The sequence below is a fragment of the Taudactylus pleione genome, unplaced genomic scaffold (genome assembly GCF_031769625.1).
Source record: "Taudactylus pleione unplaced genomic scaffold, aTauple2 ptg000206l, whole genome shotgun sequence".
Lineage (NCBI taxonomy): Eukaryota > Metazoa > Chordata > Amphibia > Anura > Myobatrachidae > Taudactylus > Taudactylus pleione.
The window spans coordinates 9,979,952-10,001,309 of record NW_028284608.1 but is presented as its reverse complement, the minus strand read 5'-3'; the positions used below and the strand labels follow the sequence as shown (position 1 = coordinate 10,001,309).

Sequence of the window (21,358 nt, the reverse complement as noted above, 5' to 3'; positions counted from 1 at the left end):
TGTTTTCAATGTGTGAATTTATTGTGTCAATTCACTTGGTGTTTATTATTTGTGTGCATTAAATTTATTTTTTACGTTAACCAACCATTTCCTTCGTAAATTACAACCAAGTGTAACCTGCTCAAAAAAATTCAAACTTGCTGAATGCCTAATACTGTCATTTCTTACTTTGTAAACTTTTGTACCCTGCTTTGTTGCTAAAAACAAACACCAAAGGTATTATGGTGAATCAGTATGTTTTCAATTCTAGGCCTAAGCAGGTAGCTTTAATTTTTACATTACCCCCCCCCAAAAAAAATACTATTTTTGAGGTTAATTCTACAAACCTATTGGTATTGTTATGTGTTTAATGTGCAAGCTTACATACTTACTTGAGCTTTCTACAAACAAATTTACATTACTTAAAAACTCAGGGACAAATAGTAGACTTATGTAAGGTTCAACAATCTAAGATTTACAGACAAGGAATGAGACTTAAATAATTCAAAATAAACTTTATTTATTTGATAATTATTTTTGATCAAGTAAAAAGCTTAGTGGCGCAGGATCGCCAAAAGGTGGTCCAATGCCACCAGCATGGCAATGACATGGCCCCGGAGATCCAGCAATACGCCAGCAATTGCCTCGTTACGCCTCTGGTCCACTGTGGGTTAAAAAAATGTGCGGATTACTAAAATGACACCTTCATTTAGATTTTTAAAACCCACAAAAAATTCAGACTATACAAAAAATAAACATCAGTTACCAAAACATGTCCAAAACAAAAGGAATGCAAAACGAAAAGATTAAAAACAAATAAGGGCCCAAAAAGAATTAAAAAAAATAATAAAAAAAATTGAAAACTAAGCAAAACTACGACATTTGTTGGTATCGTAAAAACAAGAAAGACACAAGTGTGAGTGTTTGGACATGTATCATATGTGTAAGGGGAAAACATCCTTGACATTGTTTCACAAAGATATATATAAAAAACATTTGAACTACTTTACTATTTTGAACTGCACAGGCAAAAGGACATCAACCAAAATAAAAAATTCAAAAAACCCCCCATAGTTTAAAATGTAAACATACCGGGCACACTGCTGACTGGGCCTGGAGCCCCGAATTCCTCCTCATCTGAGGTGGGCCAGTGGCTCATGGAAGGAGGAGGTGTAATGTGGGATGAAGTGGAGGGTAAGGAAAAGAGAGGGGGGGTTTGAGGGGAGGGGGAAGTTGGAGGGATGGTAATGTGACGAGAGGGAGGGGACTGACGGTCGGCAAGGTCTGGGGTGGAGGGGGAATTTGGGGAAGAGTGGGCAGAGGATGTTTGGTTGGGAGTGGGGGATAGGGGACGAGCCACACGTCTGCGACGTCTGAGTCTCCGCTCTGCCCCTAAATGATGGAGAAAAAATTTTTTAATTACAAATTTCCCTTTTTTTTTTATCCCCCCCCCAAAAAACAGGCCTACTGTAAACATGCACATGCAGTTATGTCCAAAATAAACAAACAGGGCTATACTGTAAACATGCACACGCAGGTATGTCCAAAATAAACAAACAGGGCTATACTGTAAACATGCACACGCAGGTATGTCCAAAATAAACAAACAGGGCTATACTGTAAACATGCAGGTATGTCCAAAATAAACAAACATGGCTATACTGTAAACATGCACGCGTAGGTATGTCCAAAATAAACAAACAGGGCTATACTGTAAACATGTACACGCAGGTATGTCCAAAATAAACAAACAGGGCTATACTGTAAACATGCACACGCAGGTATGATAAAAAAATAAATAAAAATAAATTAAAAAAATTATAAACATACACAGAAACACTTACTTTGCACTATCTGGAGACGCAAAAGAACCAGCAGGCGTGGGGATCTGCGCCTCAGATCCGACCACCTGCGGTCCAGCTGGCCGATATTTCGGCGATAGCCGAGGGAACGCAGGCGGCGGTGCACCTCCGCGTAGGCCATCCGCTTGCGGAGATTGGTGATGGGGGGCGGATGGTCCGTAATTCGCTGGTCCCTCACCTCAGTGAGGACCAGTAGCTCCCGCCTACAAAAAGCGTTGGCTCTCATGATGGCAATGATTGTTTTTTACACAAAACATTTTTAATAAAGGTCCTAGAAAAAATGTGATTGTCTAATGTTTTGACATTGAAAAAAAAACCAGGATTGCAAACATGTGCATAACAATTAAGGTAATTAATATAGTGATTGCCAGTAATCGATTCAAGTATGTTTGCAGAATGAAATAGCAGGCAATCGAAAACTGACAGGGCCACTTCCAGATTTGACTTGTGCGAGCGCTCCCTGCAACCAAGGAGGAGACGGACGCTCGCTATTTTGAACGTTCGCTAGCTAGAGGAGGGGTTGGGAGAATATGGGGCGGAAGGTTAGCTACGAGCGAACATACGAGCGAGCGCTGGAATTTAAATATTTCCGCTCGTACGGCGGACGAGCGAACGGCCACTTGCGTCCGGGTCTGAATCAGACCCTTAGTTCTGGTTCTTAGTTACTCCCTGTTTTTGTGGTAAATACATTTTAATGTGGCATTTTCGCCAGTGTGTGGTTGTTTCTTAATTTATATTTAATTACTATAGATTTGGAAACCACACTTTGGGCCTGATTCAGACCCACTCGCAAGCGGCTGTCCGCTCGCAAGTGGGTCGATGTTGTGCACTGCGCATGCGCACGACGGCGGGAGCTCCGTCGTGCGCATGCGCCAGACGCGACGAGCGAAGGACTTTCCTTCGCTCGTTGTGTCTGATCAAAGGGGGCGTGCTGTCGATGTTGTTTGACAGCACGCCCCCTTTGGTGGGCGTGCCTCCCTGACGGGGGCGTTCCCAAGGGAACGCCTACCGTCAGAAGCCGGCCCACTGACATCACTAGTGATGTCAGTGGGAGTGATTTTGGCTCTGATAGAGCCAAAATCACTCCGGGCCTTGCGGTTGAAAAACTCAACCGCAGGCTCCGGCTCGCAGTGGCTATGGTCGCGATGGTCAAGACCATCGCGGCCATCAAACTGCACGCTCGTATAGGCTGTGGGTGGTGACCCACAGCTATACGAGCGTCCAGGAGGACGCTCCATAATTATGGAGGGCGGCCCTCATTCAGAGCGTGCGCTCTGCTCAGAGCGTACGGCTCTGAATGAGGGCCTTTTTGCAACAAAGCCCTGGGGACCAGCCAAGTGACAAAGAAACTATTGATTTGCAGGCAATATCACCCACTACACCACTTGCAGAATCTCTAAACTCACAACCCGACCAACCAACACCACCCCTGGAAAATCAAAAGGACAGAGATTTCCTATCAGCCATTTCTGCTTTTGAACAAACCCAAGCTGAATTTATGTCCACTCAAATGAGGCAAAAAGCTGTAAATAATAAGCTCCTGAGAAAGATAACAAATGCATTAACCAATATTAATGAAACGCCTTTACCGAGGCGAAGCAGGAAGCACTACCGATGAGATGTATAAACATCTCATCGGCCGGAGAGGAGGAGCGTTAACTCCCCCCTCCGGCGCTACCTGCTAGAGATCACAGCGCATCAACCTAGTGCTGATGCGCTGTGTCTCTGTCCTGGCCGGCTCCACTGAGCATGCGCGGGATCTCGCAAGTATCGCGAGTTCCCCGCGTGCAGCCTGGAGCTGCCGTAGCAGGGACAAAGCTGTCCCTGCTGTGGGGATAGGCTAGCACCGGGCTGTAGCTGTTGATAACGACAGCTACAGCGGGCCGAACGGTCAGGCGATATGACCGTTCGTACATGGCCCAGGCTATCGGCGCTGCTATATTGTTGATAGCAGCGCCGATAATGACAGGGGTGCCTAGCGCCCCTGTCATTTACTGCCCAGACCCCCGATCATACATCACCCCCAATAATTCTAATATGCACATTATGGCCTCATCCCTTCAAAATCAAACTGAAACAAACATAACACAACAACAAGCATTACTGAGTGGTTTTCACACCACACAACAAACCATCATTACTAATATTACTACCATACAACAGGCACACACAAATGCTATTGTTGATTTAAGTAACAATATAAGTTCAGTAGCTGAGAGACTGGTAGTGAGATTTGCGGAATCATTACCTGCCACATCCAGAAGCATTACCCCAAAGACCAGCCAAGAAACAATATCACAAACTCGATCAGGCCGCAGAACCAGAGGAGGGTTAACTGGCAGGAATGAGGATATTCCACCAGCTGGAAAAAATCCTAAAATAAAGCGTTAAATGAGAATTATTTTTGGGTTGTAGTATGACTATTTGTTTGTTCATTAGTGCTTTGTGGCAGGGTACAGTGGGCCTGATTCAGAGCCACTCGTAAGCGGCCGCTCGTTCACTCTGAGCGATGTCCGCACATCTGCGCATGCGTATGGGTTGTAATGCGCATGCGCCAACCAGTCAATGCGGTCGGAAATCGTGTGCTCGCAAAATAGCGAATGCCTGCTAATTTGAGTGACAGGATGAGGCGTTTGTGGGTGGTAACAGGGGAAGGTGCTTAAAAACGGGGAGTGGAGATCCGAACGCAGGCGTGCCAAATGGTCAAAACGGGCGTTTTAAGGGTGTGCATAATTAACAAAGCAGCGTCATCGACCACGTCACTTGGTTGTCTTTTAGTCTGAACTGCTCGCATGATTGCGGTAGGAAAATGCTACCACAAGAATAGCGAGCAGTTCATACGCCTTTCGATGTACTCGATTAATCTAATAAATAGCGGAGATGGCGTATGATGCGAGCGGCCAAGGGGCGTCTTTACAAAATAGCGAGCGCATGTTTCGTTCGCTCGCTCAGACATAGAGGCGTCAACAGACCGCAAAGAGCGAGCGCTCAATTTAAATACCCAGCCCCTTTTTCTGAACGAGCGTCCGCAAATAGCGTCCGGCTCTGAATCAGGCCCAGTGTTCGTGCGTAATGTGTTTTATTTTTTCCTGTATACATTTAATTGTTTCCTGAAACGTGAAAAAAATATATTTGCAGTTCTGATTTTGGCACCAAAAGTTGCAAAGTGTTAATTTCTGTTTGAAAAACATATTATTGTGTAAGTTGTTTGTTTAGTGCATTTTTAATAAAGTTAAAAGACATTTGATGGTCCGTTTTTATTCCTAAAAGTATCACTAATGAATTTGTTACTTTAATTTGTTTGGATTAGTCTACAAATGGTATTGTGTTTAATGTTTTAATGTAATTACCAAAAAACATTAATGTGCTGATACTTTCCGTGTGGGCGAAAAAGTTTCGCCTGATTACACTTTTCGCCTAGGCCTAAAAAGAAAACAAAGTAAGTGGGTGCAATGTTTAATGTTACAATGTCTTGTGTGTTTCCACTGTGCAACAGAAACAGTATCCACAACATGTCTGCAAGTTCCAATCACATTTTGGGCAAGCAAAAACAAGATCTTTCTTGGTTTGTAACGTACATATTTTTAAATAAAAAAGCTACTCTAGCTTGTTAAAAATGACCACAATAAAACTTGGTTAGTTAAGGCAAAACATGTGGTCAGGTTAAACGTGGATAAGTGTTTACAAAGTAAGGATTTTTATTCAACAAATGAATGAACAAAAACACTTACATTAATGATTCTAGCCTAAAATTGATGCAAGAAATACTTACACCTGAAATAGCTTGAAATTAGTGAAGCCCTAATCTGCCTTCCACTTTCTGAACTCACAGTCCTTCGAGGGTAACAACACACCGGCTTGCTCACTGTCTATTGCACAATCAGGGGGTAGTGGCTGATTTAAAGCCAAATTATGCAATAGGCAGCAGCAGAGCACAATATCTGACACTTTCACTGGATTATATAATAAAATGTCTCCCGATTTAGCAAGACACCTGAACCTAGTTTTTAATAGTCCAAAGGTGCGTTCTATCACGGATCGAGTGGATATATGTGCCTCATTATACTTATGCTCAGCAGGAGTATGCGGATACGACAGTGGAGTCAGAAGCCATTAAGTACAGGGTTAGCCTAAATCACCTGAAAAAAATAAAATAAATACAAAACAGTTTTTAAGAGTGTATAAATTAAAAAAACAAACAAAAAAAAAACTACTCACCCAGCAACCATCCCTCGGGGATTTGAACATTCTCAAAATTGGCATTGAGGGATCACATTCTGAGGATGTAGGCATCATGACAGGAACCAGGGTAGCCAGTTACAACACTCATGATTTTAAGGTTTGCATCACAGACCACCTGCACATTTATAGAATAGTTATTATGGCGATTATGTACAGGTGTGCAGTATTCCTGGGTGGTCTCAGACTAATGTGTGTGCAATCTATAGCTCCAAGGACATTAGGCATGCCAGCCAAACTATAGAAGGCTACCCTAAGTTCATGCCACTGGCTAGGAAAACAGATGTAGGTGGAACAGAGGGGGGGTCATTGTAGCCATGACTTGGCCAAGGTGCCTACTAAATGTAGGCTGTGAAATACCAAGAACTCGCCCAGAGACTGACTGAAAGGAGCCAGTAGCAAAAAAAAAAGAGCACACAGCAGCTTGTGCAGGCCTTATACGGCACGAGACCATGCAGTGTCTGGCTCAAGCTGAGTCATGACGAGGTCATTCAGCATCATAATGTTGGAACGTGTCAGGAGAAACATCTGTATAAGCTCGCCAACAGACAATGCATTGAGGTTTAACCGCCCACGGAAGAACCTAGGCCTGCGTAGGCTCTGTGGTACCTCAATAAGCTGCTGTTGTTCCCCTACTTCAGACTCCTGGGTCCTCTGAGTCAAGTGGTGATTGGCATACCGCAGGTAAGCTCCCAACATCACATAGCCAGGATTCGCCATTATAAGAACTGACACAGTGCAGCAGATGCTTGTGTACACTTTTATAATGACACCAATTTAAAAACAACCAATAAAATGAGGTTTCCAACATCAAATCGACACGATGGAGTGAGTCTATTATTTGTAATGCGATTTCATATTCGATTTGGTGTGTGATTTGAAATCGAATCATAGTAAATAAGGTTGCTCTGTGTGGCTCAATAGCCGCCGGGATGAAATGCAGACGCCGGTAGCCCGACAGCGGTTAATCCCGACGGAGCATGTAAGTACCCTAACCCTACCCTTCTCCCCCCCAACTCTAACCCTCCCATAGGGGTGCTTAACCCTAAAACTCCCGGGGCGGTGCCTTACCCTAAGTCCCCCCTGGGGGTGCCTAAACCAAACCCTCCCCCCCGCACCCTAAACCTAACTCTTCCGGGGGGTGCTTAACCATAACCTCCCCTCAGTGGCGCCTAACCCTAACCCCCCTTCCCCTAGCCTAACCCTTCCCAGGGGATGCTTAACCGTAAGTCCCCTCTGGGGGTGCCTAATCCTAACCCCCCCGCACGGCTAAGTGCTAAGGACGGCCAGACTTACCTCAATCGGTCTGGAACCCTTAGGCATTCCGGCGTCTAAATTAAGATAGGTGTCGGTATTTTGATGCCTATCTTAAGTCCCTTGTCGGGCTTCTGCTGTCGGGATATAGACCGGCGTCATTTAGCACGCCGGTCTATAAACTACAGCCCCCTGGTGTGCTGTCAGATGGTTAACTCTCTCCCTCCATTTGCTCCCTTTTTATTCTTCCTAGTTTCCCATGCTAGGCAGTTCCTCCCTTGGGCAGGTACCTGGGCCGGATTTAGCGCCACATGGGCCTGGAGCTAAAAATGATCAAAAGCTTATTATGAGAAGCAGAGGAGGTGTGACCGATGCTGGGTGGGTGTGGTCAGGGCCATGTGGCGTGTACACCCTCTATATACTATCAGCCCCACTGTCTCCCTAAATATTTAAAAAAAAATGCCTATTTTTATTTGGAGGCTGTAGCTGTAGCTCCATCCACCCCATTGTTAATCTGGCCCTGTCAGGTTCTCATTAATAGATCCCTTTGGCATGGGGTATCTCAGCAAAGGGGCTGACAATGGAACCTGTTTATTTACCTGGTGAAATTTAAGAAGTACCCTAGGGAAATACATACACACAGATTACAGTATGACCGATTGCAAAGTGCAGCTTGTTCACGTGTATAAGCTGCAGGCGATGCATACTCGCTTACATAACCAAAATAACAACATTTCTCTGCAAACTCATAACACCTACGTATAACTGTATGGATTATGGAGAGGGTTTACGTGGAACTACAGTTGAAGACACCTCTTTGCACATGTAACACCAACAACATAGTGGACCAGTAAAACCCCTTTCACACTGCCAACCCGGGGTGATTTTGTACACGGGTCCATCCCGGGAGCGACCCAGGGGAGACCCCTTTCAGCCTGGCGGCCCGACCCAACTTATTGCTGGGTCGATGACGTCACCGCCATCACGTGCTGAGCCGGCCGTTCTTATGCTGTGAATGGGACCCGGGTCGCATCAACCCGGGTTACTCGTTCACACTGCACCATGAGTCGTGTCGAATCCATGTTCAACTCTGCTTGTTGCCGGGCTGCTCGACCCAGGTTACTTCAATTGGGTTGCTGCGTGTTCACGTGAAATAACCTGGGGATATTGCTGGCAGTGTGAAAGGGGTATAACTATAGGCATAGAAATGTCTCAGCTGTCCGTACTGATATATTGTTTATCTTTCTCCATTGAAGTTAAGTAGGGTACTTTAGTATCATCACAGGGATGATGGCTGCTCTTGCGAGTGGAGGGTTGGTTGGCGGTGCTATTACATAGATGTGTACGAGTTACAGCAGATGCTCGCATGCGACTTCCGTTTGCAGAAAGTGGTAACCTCATTACATACGACTCTGAATCAGGACCATGTGTTTAAGTTGCATTCAATAGCGGCGATTCAATTGTTTATATCTCCCTTCTCTAAAGTGACCAGAAGATAATCAGTTGTTTTCACGACCAGCTCCGCGCTGCAGGTAAGGCACTTGCGCTCAGCCTTGTACAAGCAGAAATCTGTGATAACTGCAGCCTCGGGCCTGGTAGTCCAAAACAATTGAACGTCTCCTGGTCACTTTAGACGCTAGATAATGGTTCAACAAACAATTGAATCACCCCCAATGAATTGAATGGCGCAAATATTAATTCAGGAAACTGTAACACGACAGTGACGCAATGCTTGACAACGCAAACAAAATGAGTGTGGCTATGCTGACAATTTCAGGCCCACTTATATCCTTATTTATTACCAGTTATTTATATAGCGCACACATATTCCGCAGCGCTTTACAGAGAATATCTGGCCATTCATATCAGTCCCTGCCCCAGTGGAGCTTACAATCTATATTCCCTATCACATGCTCACACACATACACACTAAGGCTAATTTTTGTTGGGGGTCAATTAACCTACCAGTATATTTTTTGGAGTGTGGGAGGAAACCGGAGTACCTGGAGGAAACTCTCGCAAGCACAGGGAGAATATACAAACTCCACACAGTTAGGGGCGTAGTGGGAAACAAACCCACGACCTCAGTGCTGTGGGGCAGTAATGCTAACTATCTGTGCTATCCTTTTTACTAATGTACAAAATGCTAGTAGAAAATGCATGTCATTTAACGACACTGGGTATAAAGCCCAGGGCTGTAACTAGGGTAGTGCGACCAGTGCCATGGCACAGGGCACCGCAGGGCAAGGGGCGCTGTTTGGGCCTGTCAATTTTCCTGTTTATTATCATTCTCACTTGTTGCTTCCTCTTCTTTTATCCCCAGCATCTCCTGGCCTCCCCTATCTCTTCCCTGGCCCTTCCCCATGAGGCCATGGCCCTTTTTCAGGTGCACTGTCTTATGTCCCTATTTAAAAAATGGGGGGAGGGGGGCACCAATGCTCTCTCTGGCACTAGGCACCAAAAAGTCTAGTTACGGCTCTGATAAAGCCTAATTGCGTGAATACAGATATTGGATAATATGTTAAATATAATTGAAGGCGACTGCAGGCAGAAGTGACTCAGCATCAGACTGTTAATATGTGAGGGTGTTTTTTAATACTACAGTATTTTACCATGTGGCATTATTAGCATCTATTTATGTATTGCCACTACACACACATACCGGACCACCCGGAAGAAATACACAAATATAGGGAGCAGGTATGCACATTACCATAGGGGTATTGATAAATAAAATATTATTTTTACAGTGAGTGATTGCTCATACCATAAATAGTATAAATACAATATTAACCTATGGCCTCATTCGCTTTTAAATTGGTCAGTTCTCCAACATAAGAAACATATAGACATGTCATAGCTGCAGACATTTGTAACATTTTCCCAGAACTATATATATATATTCCAATTGCAAAGCGCAACGGAATATACTGCGCTATATAAGAAACTGTTAATAAATAATAATAAAAAAAAAAATATATATATATATATATATATATATTATATATATACACACACACATATATATATATATATATATATATATATATAGTGCAATGTGGCCCGGCACTCGCTAATCCTCCATGTGTCAATTAGACCTGGGTGCTCGCATGAGGCAATGGTATATATAGGTACACAGTGTTAAGTCACAAGTTGTGTCAAAACACACAGCGTCACTCCAGGATTTCTTAAATGGCAGATTTAATGTGGTTTCAACGTTTCAAGGCCCCCTGGCCCCGTCGTCAGGAATACAATACACAAACAAACAAAGACATACACTTACCTATATACCCCACCAAGTGCACAGACAGAATGAAGCAACCGCTGACCCGCGATCACGTGACCGGAGGGCGCGAGTCGCCTTCCATATGACGTCACTCGTCTCACCTCCGGAGGTTGCCAAGACAACCTAACACGCTACTGCAGTTGTTGGCTGAGAGGAAGAAAGATAGTGAGAATGACACATAGTGAGAACGATTGTGCTGAAAGATAACATCCACATTGATAAAGCAAGAAATAAAGTACAATTATTATTCATAATCTATGTACAAGCACTTGTTACCAATAGGCTACCAATGCAGGACAAAAAGATCATAAAAATTAAAGAAAAGAGTTCCAGGCAATGCGCTCGTTCAGCCCATACGGCTGTACTGTGTTTAATCTTAGGATCCACTTCACTTCAAGCACACTGAGCGCTGCCACTCTGTCACCACCTCTGGGAAGTTCCGGTATATGATCAATGATTCTGTAGCGTAAGGTAGATAGCTGATGTCCCAATCGTTTAAAATGTTTAGCAACCGGCTGTTCTATGTCCCTTCCTGTTAGAGCTAGTCTAATTGAAGACCTCTCATTTGGGCACCTTTGAAAGGTGTGTGTCTGCGGAACATCCTGTTTTTTATAAAAGTGTGATTTAAATATGGAATCTACTTCAATACCAGACACGGCTGCCACAGATTTTGTGAGTTTAAACTTGCCAGTGGGAGAAACTTTATGTTTTTCAGATGCTGAGGCCAGCAATATTTTATTTCCATCTGATCTAACTGAGGATACCATCGATATACAGGTGGAAGATATTTATCATCAGCTCCTAAAACTAAGAAAACGGGAGATTGATTATTTACTCCACGGTACAACCTTGTCGGATTATTTTCGCCAAAAACTGATTCCAAGGGGATTTAGGGTCAGGAACATCCCTACAATTGGTAGGATGAGCCCTGATTTTTGCAGAAGATGGGTAGCCGTCCTTAATAAATGCAGCCTGGACCTCATGCTTCTTGTTATAGAGGAGGCTGGGAAGGAACTTGCTAGTGTTAAAAACAAAATATCATCGATTAAGGTCACCCATGCTTCTATGTTAAACGATCAAACTCATAACTCTTGGTGGCAGAAATTGAATGCACAGTGTGATCTGTACAAAAAGGAGCTGTTGAAGTTTAAAAAGACTAAGCTTGTGACGGTACAACAAGACTATGAGGACAAACGGGTATACCGTTGGTTAACAGGCACTAACCAGACACAAAGACCCAGGCATTTCCCAGGATGACAATCATGGCGATCACGACATGACAAACCACTAGGTGAATCACAATCCTCACGGAGTGATAGTGACTTCGCGGTCATGGATTCTGATGAATCATCTCAATCTCAAAAAGCCCCTTTAGGCATACATACACGGGCCAAAGGGTCAAAAAACCTGGTTGTACCAGAAGAAGTGGCCAAAATGAGAGGAACATCGAGAAAGAAAAATTAGTTTTTAATCTCTCATCACGTCCACTCACCAGAACGGAGGAACAAGTACTTAATAAGGGATTATCGTTTATCCCTACCAATTCTCATGATGAATTCAGATGGCAGGTTGACTTACACAAAATGACACGAAATCTTCGCCGTAAGGAATATTTTCAGCATCAGCCTCTTCTGGACACTATAAATCCTCTCTCTCCATTTCTATCAACTCGATCCCGGTCTAAATTTGATCCACCTTCCACCAATCCTTCTATTAAAACCTACTCACGTTTGATGAATGATGCTGTACAAAGATACTCCCAAGTCCCTATAAAGAAGCACACTAATCTCACTAGGGCTGAACAGGACTCTTTACGCAGTTTGAGTCAGGATCATTCAATTGTTATACGCCCTGCCGATAAAGGCGGGGGCATTGTAATACAAGACCTGCAACCCTATAAGGATGAGATTATTAGGCAACTAGCGGATCAACATACATATGTCAAGTTACCAGCTAATCCCACTATAGAATTCCACCGAGAACTCAATTCTATTTTAAAAAAAGCCTTGGATGACAAAATGATTAATCAAAAAACTTATAAAGCAATACAACAAAAGGACCCGATCACTCCGGTCATTTATACTGTCCCCAAGATCCACAAAAAAATTTCTCCTCCGCTGGGACGTCCCATCATTTCTGCCAGAGGTTCCATGTACCAACCAGTCTCTCTTTTATTAGACTCATTGATACAACCCCACGTCACTCAACAACCAACTTGCCTGAAGGACACCACGTCCTTTTTGAACTTTTGAACTTAAAGAGCTTTCCGACAATTGGCAATGATGTAATTATGTGTGTTATGGATGTACAGAGCCTGTACACCTCAATACCTCATGCAGCAGGATTGGCAGCCATGAGAGCATTTTTGGATAATTTATCATCCCCATTAGGGATTGATAAAGAACTCTTTTTGACTCTTTTGGAATTGACCATTACACGTAATTACTTTTTGTTTGACGGGGAGTATTACCTTCAACAATCTGGTTGTGCGATGGGGTCCAATGTGGCCCCATCGTACGCCAATGTTTACATGTTGCAGCAGGAAAAACAATTATTTTTTGAGTCTTCTAACAATATTCCTTACATTAAACTGTTTACGCGATACATAAATGACCTTTTCATGCTATGGTCAGGTGGCAGCGATTTGTTTGAATCTTTGATGACGAACATTAATCAATATAATGGTCCAATTAAGTTCACCTATAGATGGGATAAGGTGAAAATAGACTTTTTGGACGTTGAGATTAGCATCCATGATGGAGTTATCACCACATCGGTATTCCACAAGGATACGGATAGGAATACCCTATTGGTCAAAGGAAGTCATCATCCTCCATCACTTAAAAAAGGCCTTCCGTTTTCACAGATGATTAGAACAGCACGAATCACCAGCAATAGAAATGAATTATCGGATCGCTTAGATGAAGTTGTGTATAAATTTTGTTCAAGGGGGTACCCGATGAAACAACTAACAGCCATCAAACGAGTGTTGACTCTTAATCGTGATGATCTCTTAACGTCTAAACCCAAAAATAATAAACAGGATCGTTTCCCTTGGGTCACTACTTTTTCTTCTTCTAGTGCAGTGTTACCCCGTACCTCTAAAGCATTATGGCCAATTGTCTCCAGTGATAAAGATCTTCCGGTCTTTAATAAGACCCAGCCTATGGTTTGCTATAGACGTGGGAAAAATTTAAAAGATCTTCTTGTGCATGCCGACATTACGGATTATAAATCTAAGGACCTTATGACATCGTACAAAAAGCCAGGTTGTTACAAATGTCCGTCCTGTGTAACATGCGACTTTTTGCAAACCGGCAATTCGTTTCATCATCCACATACGGGCAAAAAATACAAAATTAGGCATGTGCTATCATGTAACACCAAATTTGTGGTGTACTTAATAACATGCCCATGTTCTTTGTGCTATGTGGGCATGACCTCACGCTCCTTTAAGGAGCGTATGGCCTTACATAGGTCTTCAATTAGACTAGCTCTAACAGGAAGGGACATAGAACAGCCGGTTGCTAAACATTTTAAACGATTGGGACATCAGCTATCTACCTTACGCTACAGAATCATTGATCATATACCGGAACTTCCCAGAGGTGGTGACAGAGTGGCAGCGCTCAGTGTGCTTGAAGTGAAGTGGATCCTAAGATTGAACACAGTACAGCCGTATGGGCTGAACGAGCGCATTGCCTGGAACTCTTTTCTTTAATTTTATGATCTTTTTGTCCTGCATTGGTAGCCTATTGGTAACAAGTGCTTGTACATAGATTATGAATAATAATTGTACTTTATTTCTTGCTTTATCAATGTGGATGTTATCTTTCAGCACAATCGTTCTCACTATGTGTCATTCTCACTATCTTTCTTCCTCTCAGCCAACAACTGCAGTAGCGTGTTAGGTTGTCTTGGCAACCTCCGGAGGTGAGACGAGTGACGTCATATGGAAGGCGACTCGCGCCCTCCGGTCACATGATCGCGGGTCAGCGGCTGCTTCATTCTGTCTGTGCACTTGGTGGGGTATATAGGTAAGTGTATGTCTTTGTTTGTTTGTGTATTGTATTCCTGACGACGGGGCCAGGGGGCCTTGAAACGTTGAAACCACATTAAATCTGCCATTTAAGAAATCCTGGAGTGACGCTGTGTGTTTTGACACAACTTGTGACTTAACACTGTGTACCTGTATATATATATATATATATATATATATATATAGTCATGAATCTGAAATATATTTGTAACAAGTTGGAAGAATTCACTTTGTTTAGTCTATGGCAACATTATCTCTTAATTGTATATTTCATTATGCACCAGTTTCAGTATTGACTTTTTCACGGCTAATCAATTTTAGATAAAGAACTAAAAGTAGAAAAATCTGTCAAGTATCTGTTTGCCCCGACAGGTGTGTTTTCAAGAGGAGATAGGATGTAGCAATGTCAGATAGGACCACAACTCTTCTGTTTAAGCACACTGAAGTGCAGACTTTTTAAATGATGTAATATAGTGAATGGGATCCGTCACTTTTAAAATATACAAATATTAAAATGAAAAAATGCTGTATATACCCCAGTAGGGAAGACATAAAAAATAGCATTTTGCAATCAAACCAGAATTCATGCCAGTGGGACAGATGTCACAGTGGGCAAATATGCTGACGTAAGCAAGACCTTCAAGAAACTGTGTTATCAAACAACTGATAAAACAAATGAACACTTTCACATGACATGTACATATGTTAAAAAATAATACATTGAAAGAATGTCTGTATTCTAATAAATAATTCTCAGGGCTCCAGTATACATTATATGGCAACTACTCGTACATACAAAATGCTAAATAACAAAATTGTCTACTGTAAATGTTCACATGGTCGCAACTGCGCCGATCACATTAAGGGGCATATGTATCAAAGCTTGATGTGAGATAAAATTGTGAAATATATATCACCAACCAATTAGCTCCAAACTTTCATTTCTTAAACACAGCCTGCAAAATGTAAGTTAGAAGCTGATTGGTTGGTGATACATATCTCACAATTTTATCTCACATCAAGCTTTGATACATATGCCCCTAACACGTACATGTGTGTTCTCCAATAGAGTACACCACGGTACTGTTGTAGAACAGGAAACAGATCTTATCCAGTGCAGCTCGGTCTGTATATCGCCATTTAACTTGTTGCACCCATACGCTATCTGGTGTGTGTTCCAGATCACTATTTACATAAGTGCTGACGCTGTGCTAAGCTCTAGTTATACGCAACACAGGGGCCTATCATGTGCAGGTATACTGTATTACTACTGCTACTTACTATTATACCACCACTATTTAACATTATTTACCTGTCCGGCAAGGACGAGTGTTTTTTCCCTCCTTGGGTTAATGTTGAATTTACTTTAGTGCAAGCGCATTGTGCTTAAGCCAAGCGGGGATTCTGCAAAGGCTTTGCAATCCCCATACCTGAGTATGGGGTATGCAATTAGTGCTGGAGGTTAGTGGTAACACCTGAGAGAGGTGTTATGTCATCTCTAGCCTGAGCCCAGCTGTTTTCTGTTGAGGATTCTGACTGGGAAGACCAACAATCAGTGATTTGCTGAGTGTATGGAAGCAGGCCAGTCATGTGCATGACTGCTGGTACTGACAGCCCAGAATTAGCTTGTACCTTAAGGTATCCACAGCAGTTTGTAGTGCAATATATTTTAAAGAAGCGTTTGAGTTTCATATGTGTCTGTATTTATATAGGCGACCAGGAAAACATAGGGGGAGATTTATCAAATCTTGGAAATAAATAAAAGGGAGAAGTTGCCCATACCAACCAATCAGCTTCTAACTGTCTTTTTACAGGCAAGATTTGATACATTTCCCCCATAGTCTATGTGACCTCCATTGCAGCCAGCAGTGTACTGTATATAACTACTCCACCCCTCTCACCAAAATAGTCATTTTGTAGTAATATGAGGGCTCCATTTAAGAATGAGCCATAACCCCAGGAACATACTGTAGAACATTTTCAATCATTTATATCAGGGGTGGGGAACCTTTTTTCTGCCGAGGTCTCCGTGTGATGTCACACAGGGGTGGGGGCACCATCACCGGTGATTACAGCAATGTATCTGTTGGAGCTGTAAGGGCAGCGGTGTGACTGTCTGAAGCGTCCCAAGCAGTGGCGTAAGTTCATCCCAGAGGCCCGGAGGCAAGTTACAATTTGGTGCCCCCCCTCCCATCACAGCCGCTGACACTGTAAAGTAGCGAATCGCATGCTGAGAGGCTATAGATAGACGAAGGCAGCAGCTGATGGTATGACATGGAGATCTCCACTAGTGTATGATGGCTTCTCAGGTGCCGGGAAGAGGTGCCATGTATTGGGCGGCCGTGACGGTACACTCTAGGTACATAGTTACAGCCCTAAGTGGCGTGAATATGTTGTGGACAATAGAAAAGGTGCCCCTTCAGAGCTGGAGCCCTGTGGCAGGCGCCTCCATTGTCTCCCATAGTTCTGTCCCTGGTCCTAAGGACGCTCCAGGTGGCACTGCTGCATAGATCCTGGCTGCAGGGTGCCATACTAGGCACCCTGCTAGCCAGATGAGGCTAGCAGAAAAAAGCTCAGAGGGCCAGACCAAATGATTCCGGGAGCCTTATATGGCCCCCCGGGCCTGAGGTTCCCCATCCCTGATTTATATAAATTGACAATAAGCAAGACAGATTAAAAACAAATACAAAACACCAATTTTTTTTTACAGCTACTAATAACAGAGGGATTTAGGGCCTGATTCACTATGTATCGCTATTGCGTCAGCAACTGCGATTACGCACGCAGACCCTCTGCGAAAATATACTGTTTGCAATCACAAAGCCTAACATAAGGACGCTTACATGCCCTTACTCACATGGATCTGTAATACTTAGCAAATTAGTGAAACCATTGGTAACATCGGGTACCATCGTAGCCTCACGCACAGTTGCACAAGGTCTGACCTTACTCAGAAATTGCTAATCTCAACGCACGCAGTGAAAGCCCAAGCATAAATAAAGGGTCTATTTATTTACAGCTATAATAATAATGCACCCTAGACCATGAAGCTACGCTAACAGGCAAATCTGTAGGTTGCCGTTGCAGGCTCTCTGCAAGCTAAATACTGGTGCCATACTCTCAATTTTGTTTCGAAACCACTTGCACATCTAGTTATAGCCTTGCATTTAGTAAAAAAAAATTTCTTAGGAGAGAAAAAGCGCTGCAATGCTTTTTGTTCCAATTTAGGGATCCTATGCTATTGTCATTCTGAGATAGCGGCACAGCTGGGGAGTGGGGCTTATTAATTAGTGAGAAGCCCTGTCTCCAGCGAAACCACATCCTAATGAGCGCACATCTCTGAAACCAGTGAGATAAACAATGACATCCCTGCAACAGAATGGGCATAAAGGGAACCTACACCACAACACATGTTGTTATAGTGACACAAGCAAGTGTATGAGCACTGTGAGCAGCCTTATAGCAATACAGGCCTACAGAGACATAAAGGCAGAGGCACAGTGCTGACACTCCTGTCATTCCATGGGTGTGGGGGGAGGAGCGTTTGCCCTGCCTTGTTCAGCCACCACATACAGGGGGAGGGGGCTTTGTTTACCTATTTATTATTTCTTATAAGCTAGTAGTAGTGACTTTTATTCAGCTCAGTAGTAACTGAGAAACTGTTGGTACTTACAGGATGATGATGCCCATTGTGTAGACTCTAGGCATGTGCCCATAGTAAATACGTATACCGTACAGTGGGGGAATGATGATGTACAATAATGAGACACTGCAATGCAATACCCCCATATACTATGTGTGCGCTGCCCCCACACACACTGACAGGGCACAGCATTACCCGCCGCCAGGTACTGTGTAGTAGCTTCTGTCACTGGGCGGCGAGGCCGGGGCTCACTTCCTGGTGTCTCACACGCTGCTGCTGCTGCTGTCATCATGGTGGCGGGATCCCGGAGCAGGGCAGGCGACAGGGGGCTGCTGCTGCTGCAAAGCCACACAGGCCCTATGCGGCGGGCACGGAGCCCGGGTGGCATGGCGGCGGCCGCGGTGTGGCTGGCAGCGGTGACAGTGCTGAGCTCGGTGCCCGGGATGTGTAGGGCGGCAGAGGCAGAGGGCACGGTGAGGGCTGTTACCTCCGGCAACTGGTCGGTGCTCCTGGAAGGGCAGTGGATGGTCACATTGTGAGTATAAAGTAACCTAGATGTGACTGGGGATGGGGGAGCAGTGTCTCACATGGCAGCTCCTTGTACCCACTGCAGTTACATTATCCTGCCCATTACTCCTGAGTTACCCTAATACACCAGCTACCCTGTATAACAGGCTTTTTGTGGTTATTATAATACATTGCTTATATATGACCGGTTACCCTGTATAACAAGCATATTGTGGCTATTCATAGGGTGTACCGTGCATTACTTCAAGTTTAAAAAATGATGGTATCATCCTCTAGAATTAATTTAAAATATAGTTAGTAATACATTAAAATATGTATTGCAGCTGCACACGACACCACGCTCTATATATTACCATATAGTAGATGCATAGTCACGTAATCACTATAGGGTCAGGTAATAGCGTCTAATATTACTATATAGTGCAGGGCTTGACAAATTTTTTCTAAAATCTAGGAGCCAGGATGAAAGTGTAGGAGTCAGATCACTGTCCCCCCAAAACAATTACAGGAGTAATAGAGGAGCACAGTTCTGTGTGTTATGCAACTGTTATACATACTATACTAGTCCACAAAATGGTCACAGTTGAATGGATATAGTAACATGGAGGTCCCCTCACTGCTCTGCACAGCTCCCCTGCTCCACCCCCCACCCTCCAGTAATAACGGACCACATTTCATATAAAACAATGGTGCCATTAAGTACAACAGAACCCCCCTCCCCTCCACACCACTATCCCTCTGACGCTGCTCCGCAATCCCTGACCACGCATAGACCCTATTACCGGGGAGCTCTATGCAGCCAGAGATAGGAGACAGTAGACAGCCGGGACATACAGGAGGATCAGCGTAGACTGAGACAGCACAGGTCAGAGCAGGACACGGGTAGTCAGCGCAGGATGGGATAGACAGGAGGAGTCAGCGCAGGCCAGGACGGACACAGACACAGCAGTCACCATAGACGACACACACTCCTGTGCATGAAATGAACACCGGAATACTATAGGCACCAATCTCCGCGGGGTCTGATGAGGATCTGCTTCCTCCCTCACTGCAAAATCTAGTAGTCAGGCAGCAAAATCTGGTAGCCATGGTGACCTGGCCCCTGGGATTTGTCAAGCCCTGAAATAGTGTAATATAACGATGATGCATAGTCACGTAATCACTCTATAGGGTCAGGTAATGGCGTTTAATGCCACTGTCAATGTAACGATGATGCGTAGTCGCTTTATGTATCTTCATGGCCTATGTGTAAAGATGCTTCATGCCACATGCTGATTGCTGAATGAAATGCCCACACCTTTGCTGCAAAATACTGTCCACAATTTCATTGGACCCATCCCCTAAAGTTATTTTGACTTATTTTTCTAATTTGTGCATCACAAGCGTACCTACAGTATATGGCATCAGTTTATAGGCCCTAACTGAAATTCTATAAATTGTTTTTAACACGTGCAAACAGCACCCAGTTGGAAGAACTGAGTGAATACATTTTACATGCTCCTCCCTGTTGTCCAATTCACATAATGATTTATGTCAGTACATTTAGTAATTTTTTTGTGTATTCAGTGCATCCGGAAAGTATTCACAGCGCTTCACTTTTTCCACATTTGTTATGTTACAGCCTTATTCCAAAATGGAATAAATTAATATTTGTCCTCAAAATTCTGCATACAATACCCCCTAATGACAACGTGTGAAAAGTTTTTTTGAGATTTTTGCTAATTCAATTAAAAAAACCTAAGAAATCACATGTACATAAGTATTCACAGCCTTTGTCATAAAGCTCAAAATTGAGCTCAGGTGCATCCTGTTTCCACTGATTATCCTTGAGATGTTCCTACAGCTTAACTGGAGTCCACCTGTGGTAAATTCAGTTGATTGTACATGATTTTGAAATGCATACACCTGTCTATATAAGGTCCCACACTTGAGCACAGTAGCCTCCATCATCCGTAAATGGAAGAAGTTCAGAACCACCAGGACTCTTCCTATAGTTGGCCGGCCGTCTATACTGGGCGATCGGGGGAGAAGGGCCTTAGTCAGGGAGGTGACCAAGAATCCTATGGTCACTCTGTCAGAGCTACAGCATTCCTCTGTGGAAAGAGGAGAACCTTCCAGAAGGTCAACCATCTCTGCAACAATCCACCAATCAGGCATGTATGGTAGAGTGGCCAGATGGAAGCCACTCCTTAGTAAAAAGCACATGGCAGCCCGCCTGGAGTTTGCCAAATGTACCTGAAGGACTCTCAGACCATGAGAGACAAAGATTTAACTTTTTGGCGTGAATGCCAGGCGTTATGTTTGGAGGAAACCAGGCCAATACCAGCATCATTCTATGGGGATGTTTTTCAGCGGCAGGAACTGGGAGATTAGTCAGGATAGAGGGAAAGATGAATGCAGCAATGTACAGAGACATCCTGGATGAAAACCTGCTCCAGAGCGCTCTTGACCTCAGACTGGGGAGACGGTTCATCTTTCAGCAGGACAAAGACCCTAAGCACACAACCAAGATATCAAAGGAGTGGCTT

General features: G+C 43.7%; 2 protein-coding genes across 4 annotated transcripts in view; one reads left to right on the top strand and one right to left on the bottom strand.

Moving 5' to 3' along the window:
- Positions 1 to 525: 525 nt before the first annotated feature.
- LOC148517913 (uncharacterized) lies at positions 526 to 18,543 on the bottom strand. Of its 3 annotated transcripts, none has more exons than XM_088478040.1 (5): positions 18,498 to 18,543; positions 4,090 to 4,215; positions 1,824 to 2,044; positions 1,072 to 1,371; positions 526 to 643 (listed from the first exon to the last, which is right to left on the bottom strand). In XM_088478040.1, the coding sequence occupies exons 3-5, from the start codon at positions 1,960 to 1,962 to the stop codon at positions 534 to 536; spliced, it is 549 nt and encodes a 182-aa protein (XP_088334166.1). In that variant the 5' UTR covers positions 1,963 to 2,044; positions 4,090 to 4,215; positions 18,498 to 18,543; the 3' UTR covers positions 526 to 533. The 3 variants fall into 3 exon arrangements, 2 of the variants coding, with proteins under 2 accessions (XP_088334166.1, XP_088334165.1); XM_088478039.1 differs by lacking the exon at positions 18,498 to 18,543 and adding an exon at positions 6,060 to 6,826; XR_015879242.1 differs by lacking the exons at positions 1,824 to 2,044; positions 18,498 to 18,543 and having other exon boundaries at positions 4,090 to 5,555.
- Positions 18,314 to 21,358, top strand: part of TMX4 (thioredoxin related transmembrane protein 4) — a 99,960-nt gene continuing 96,915 nt past the window's right edge. Inside the window, exon 1 of the mRNA XM_088478038.1 lies at positions 18,314 to 18,837. Coding sequence (XP_088334164.1) covers positions 18,593 to 18,837 — 245 coding nt within the window. The 5' untranslated portion in view covers positions 18,314 to 18,592. The remainder of the gene's footprint in view (positions 18,838 to 21,358) is intronic.